At 34.9% G+C, this 3,419-nt stretch overlaps 1 protein-coding gene across 1 annotated transcript in view; it reads right to left on the bottom strand.

Moving 5' to 3' along the window:
- Positions 1-596: 596 nt before the first annotated feature.
- ELL2 (elongation factor for RNA polymerase II 2) overlaps positions 597-3,419 on the bottom strand; it is a 68,468-nt gene continuing 65,645 nt past the window's right edge. Inside the window, exons 12-13 of the mRNA XM_077765195.1 lie at positions 2,331-2,375; positions 597-2,240 (exon numbers count right to left, since the gene is read on the bottom strand). Of these exons, the coding sequence (XP_077621321.1) occupies positions 2,124-2,240; positions 2,331-2,375 (162 nt within the window). The 3' untranslated portion in view covers positions 597-2,123. The remainder of the gene's footprint in view (positions 2,241-2,330; positions 2,376-3,419) is intronic.

Below are 3,419 nucleotides of genomic sequence, written 5' to 3'. Positions count from 1 at the left end.
GTCACTTGCCAGATATTTAGGAAACTGTGGATACCTGGGCCCTATACCTAGAGATTCTAATTCGGGTGATGCAAGTGGTCCAAGCACCTTGCTTTTGAGAAACACTGCTCCTAGAAAATAGCAGCAGACAATCTTTGATTAAAAGGCCAAGATGTCCAAGAAATGACACCAGTGAGGTCATCACCTATAGACAAATCCCTCGGGAGACTCCACCATAATATGAAGAACACATTTATTCCCGTTTCCTTTCCTATCTTTTTTCAACTCAAAGTTTGAAATCAATGAACATTTAGTAATGATTGTACCAATTCTGAGGTAAAATGAAGAGCACCAGGGATCTCAATGCTAAAAGAAACAAATTCCTTAAGAGGTGTGTGCTACATAAAAGTCAAATTTCTGTAGTAATGTTACAGAGTTAAAGTGCACAGGGTCTTGTATCAGTCTTTGTACAGTCTGTTTACATCTGTATAATTCTCTGTATTATCTACTCTTTCCAGTTAATGTATTAGAAGAACTGCAAAGAGAAAAGTTCATCTACATGCTCTCAGGTTTTCCAGATACCAACATTTTCTGGTTTATACCGATACACAACAAAGTTGTTTATTTACTTATTTATTTTTTGGATGCTGGAGACAAACATCTTTATTAAAGATACTACCAAAATTTTGGCAAACATTTCAAAACAGATTTGTAAACATAATGCTTCCCTTTTCAACTGGCAGCACTTTGAAAAGACAATACAATAAGACAACACAACTTGAATCAACATTAGTTCAAAATCCTTATATTTTTGACCACATAACTTATGTTCCCACATGATAAAACAAATGATAGTTTAAATCAACGTCAACAGATAAACTCCATGAAATGAAAGTTTGTGCTGTTTGATGAATCACAGTATGTTATGGTTAAATATATCCACTCTTTTTTATATTCCTGGCTCCCAGGATGAAAAAAAATCTTTAAATATACATTTCATGTAGGTAATAGCTTCTTTGCATATCTCTCTTCAAAAAATACTTTATAGCAGTATATAAATAGGTTACCTACATGTTTAATTTTATAATTTTGCCCCAAAACTAAAGATCTGTTTCATTTTCATAACATATTGATTTTGCCCAACATTAATAAAGCTGACAAACTGTTGAAATGGAAATGCTTTTGTCTTCCACGACAGAAGTAGCAATTTGACAGGAAAAAATAAAAATAAAAAAAACAAACCCCTACAGTAACACTCGTCTGTTGTTTAACCTGAGCGTTTGGCCTACTGAGAGTAGCAGCTTTTTTCCTCCATGCACGCTCACATCCACACCACCTCTGCACACATACTGGTCGAGCACACGCTTTCAGACGCTGGTAGGCCACAGTATACTTCCCACTGTTCTAACCAAGTGGGAAGTAGTGTAGCTAATGATTAACCACACTATGTACACAACTAGCAAACACCTTAAGGCAACCATTGCAATGGGGGGTTAACTTGCAGGGCGGATTTACTGTTCTAGATCAAGTCAGCCTGTATGTACATATGTGTGTGCATATTTACACACATACACATATACCTTTCTATTTCTTAACCCTCCAAAACAATGTTTAAATTTTTTTTTTTGTATTTTGTGCAAATTTCTAAATATTCTACCATTTAAGGCAAAGAGTTTGCATTAAGAAAGGTCAGAAAATAGGCTTATGTTTATCCAAAAGCATTTCACCTTGCACATTACTGTTTTTATCTTTTTTTAAACACACATAACTTTGAAGTATGGACACTGGATCCCCAATATCTAAGAAAAATAAAATTATTTCTAATGACAGACATAAGTTTTTAAGGAAAAGAGCTGATTTGAAGTATAGACACTGGATCTCCAATACCTAAAAAAAATTATTTCTACTGACAAACATAAGTCTTGGGGGTGGGGTAGAGGTGGGAAGAAAGACCAGAAAAAGCAGCTTCAAAAATGCAGGGAAGCAAAGTAAAATGGAAAAAAAGAAAGTAAATAACTCAAGTTTACTAATACTGAAACTTTCAACAAGCAAAGTTTCATTTTTTTAGCATCTTAGAGCAACTCATTTGGAATTTTAAATAAATAAGCTTAAGTTTATTCACATCTTCTGGTCCAAGCAGAGATCTAGTGCCATGACTCTGCTTGCTGTTGGTCAAATTCACCTATTAGTCTTTTGATGTGAGCCAGCTTGTTATGAAGATACTCGCATCTATATTTTTCTTCATGGTAATTGGGACTGGACTGCAGAGAGAAAAAACAGGGAGGAATTAGGCTGCAGAATATATAAAACTGCCCAATTACGGGTCAGAAGCCCACAGTGGTGATTCCTACCTGCTTGATCTTCTGATATTCTTGTAAGACTTCTTCATGAACATTCTACAAAATTAAAAAGTAAAATCAGAAGGGAACAATTTTTTTGGCAATATAAATAGCTAACACACATTTGGCAGGGGTGTGGGAAATACTGATGATGGGAATGTAAATTGGTACAATCTTTAAAGAAGGCAATTTGGCAACTGCTATCAAAATGGCAAATGCAAAACTGACTCAGCACTTACACTTCTCTTTCAGATATGCTTGTGCCTGAGTGAAATGCTGCATGTACAAGGTTACTTGCTGCAGTACCGTTTGTAAAGCAAAAGACAGTAGAGAAAATTTAAATGTCCATTAATCCATACAAAGGAATATTAAGAGGCCATAAGAGGGGGGAAGTGCTTCATGTACTTATATAAAGTTCTCTAAGATGCATTATATTTAGTGAAAAAAAGCAAAGTGCAGAATGATTTATACAGTTTGATATTATTTGTTCAAGAGAGGAAATATATTCTAAGAACTTCCTTACTAAGTTGCACATTTCTTCTCTTTTTAATGCAATCAGACAAATAATGTATGGACAGGTTAACTTACTTTAACAGAAGACAATGGTACATATTGTAACTGATGACAGATTTAATTACATATGGCCCATATGCAAATTTGCTTGTGTATATACATTTAATACACACACACACACACACACACACACACACACACACACACACACACACACACCTGAAAGAATGCACTGGAAACCAGTACTACTGACTACCTCTAGGGCGGGAAATTGGGTGGCTAGGGAAGATGGCTAATACTTATCTAATCTTATGTACTATGGATGTAAGCAGTTTCCAAATACTTACGTTTATTCTGCACAACTCTATAATCACCTTATTTTATGGATGGGGATTGAAGAAAGTGAGATAACATGCCCAAGGTCACCCAAATATTCAATGGTACAGCTGGGAATCAAACCCTGGCAGTTTAGCTCCGGAGCCTGCTACTAACCAGTAAGCAATCCTTGGAATTACATTTTAGTTTAAATATAATCATGGTATATTGGTAAATAACTATATATATATATATATTTATTAAGCTTATATA

This window comes from Crocuta crocuta, unplaced genomic scaffold (assembly GCF_008692635.1).
Source record: "Crocuta crocuta isolate KB4526 unplaced genomic scaffold, BGI_CrCroc_1.0 scaffold645, whole genome shotgun sequence".
NCBI classification, from domain to species: Eukaryota; Metazoa; Chordata; class Mammalia; order Carnivora; family Hyaenidae; genus Crocuta; species Crocuta crocuta.
This window is presented reverse-complemented; position numbering and strand designations above follow the sequence as displayed.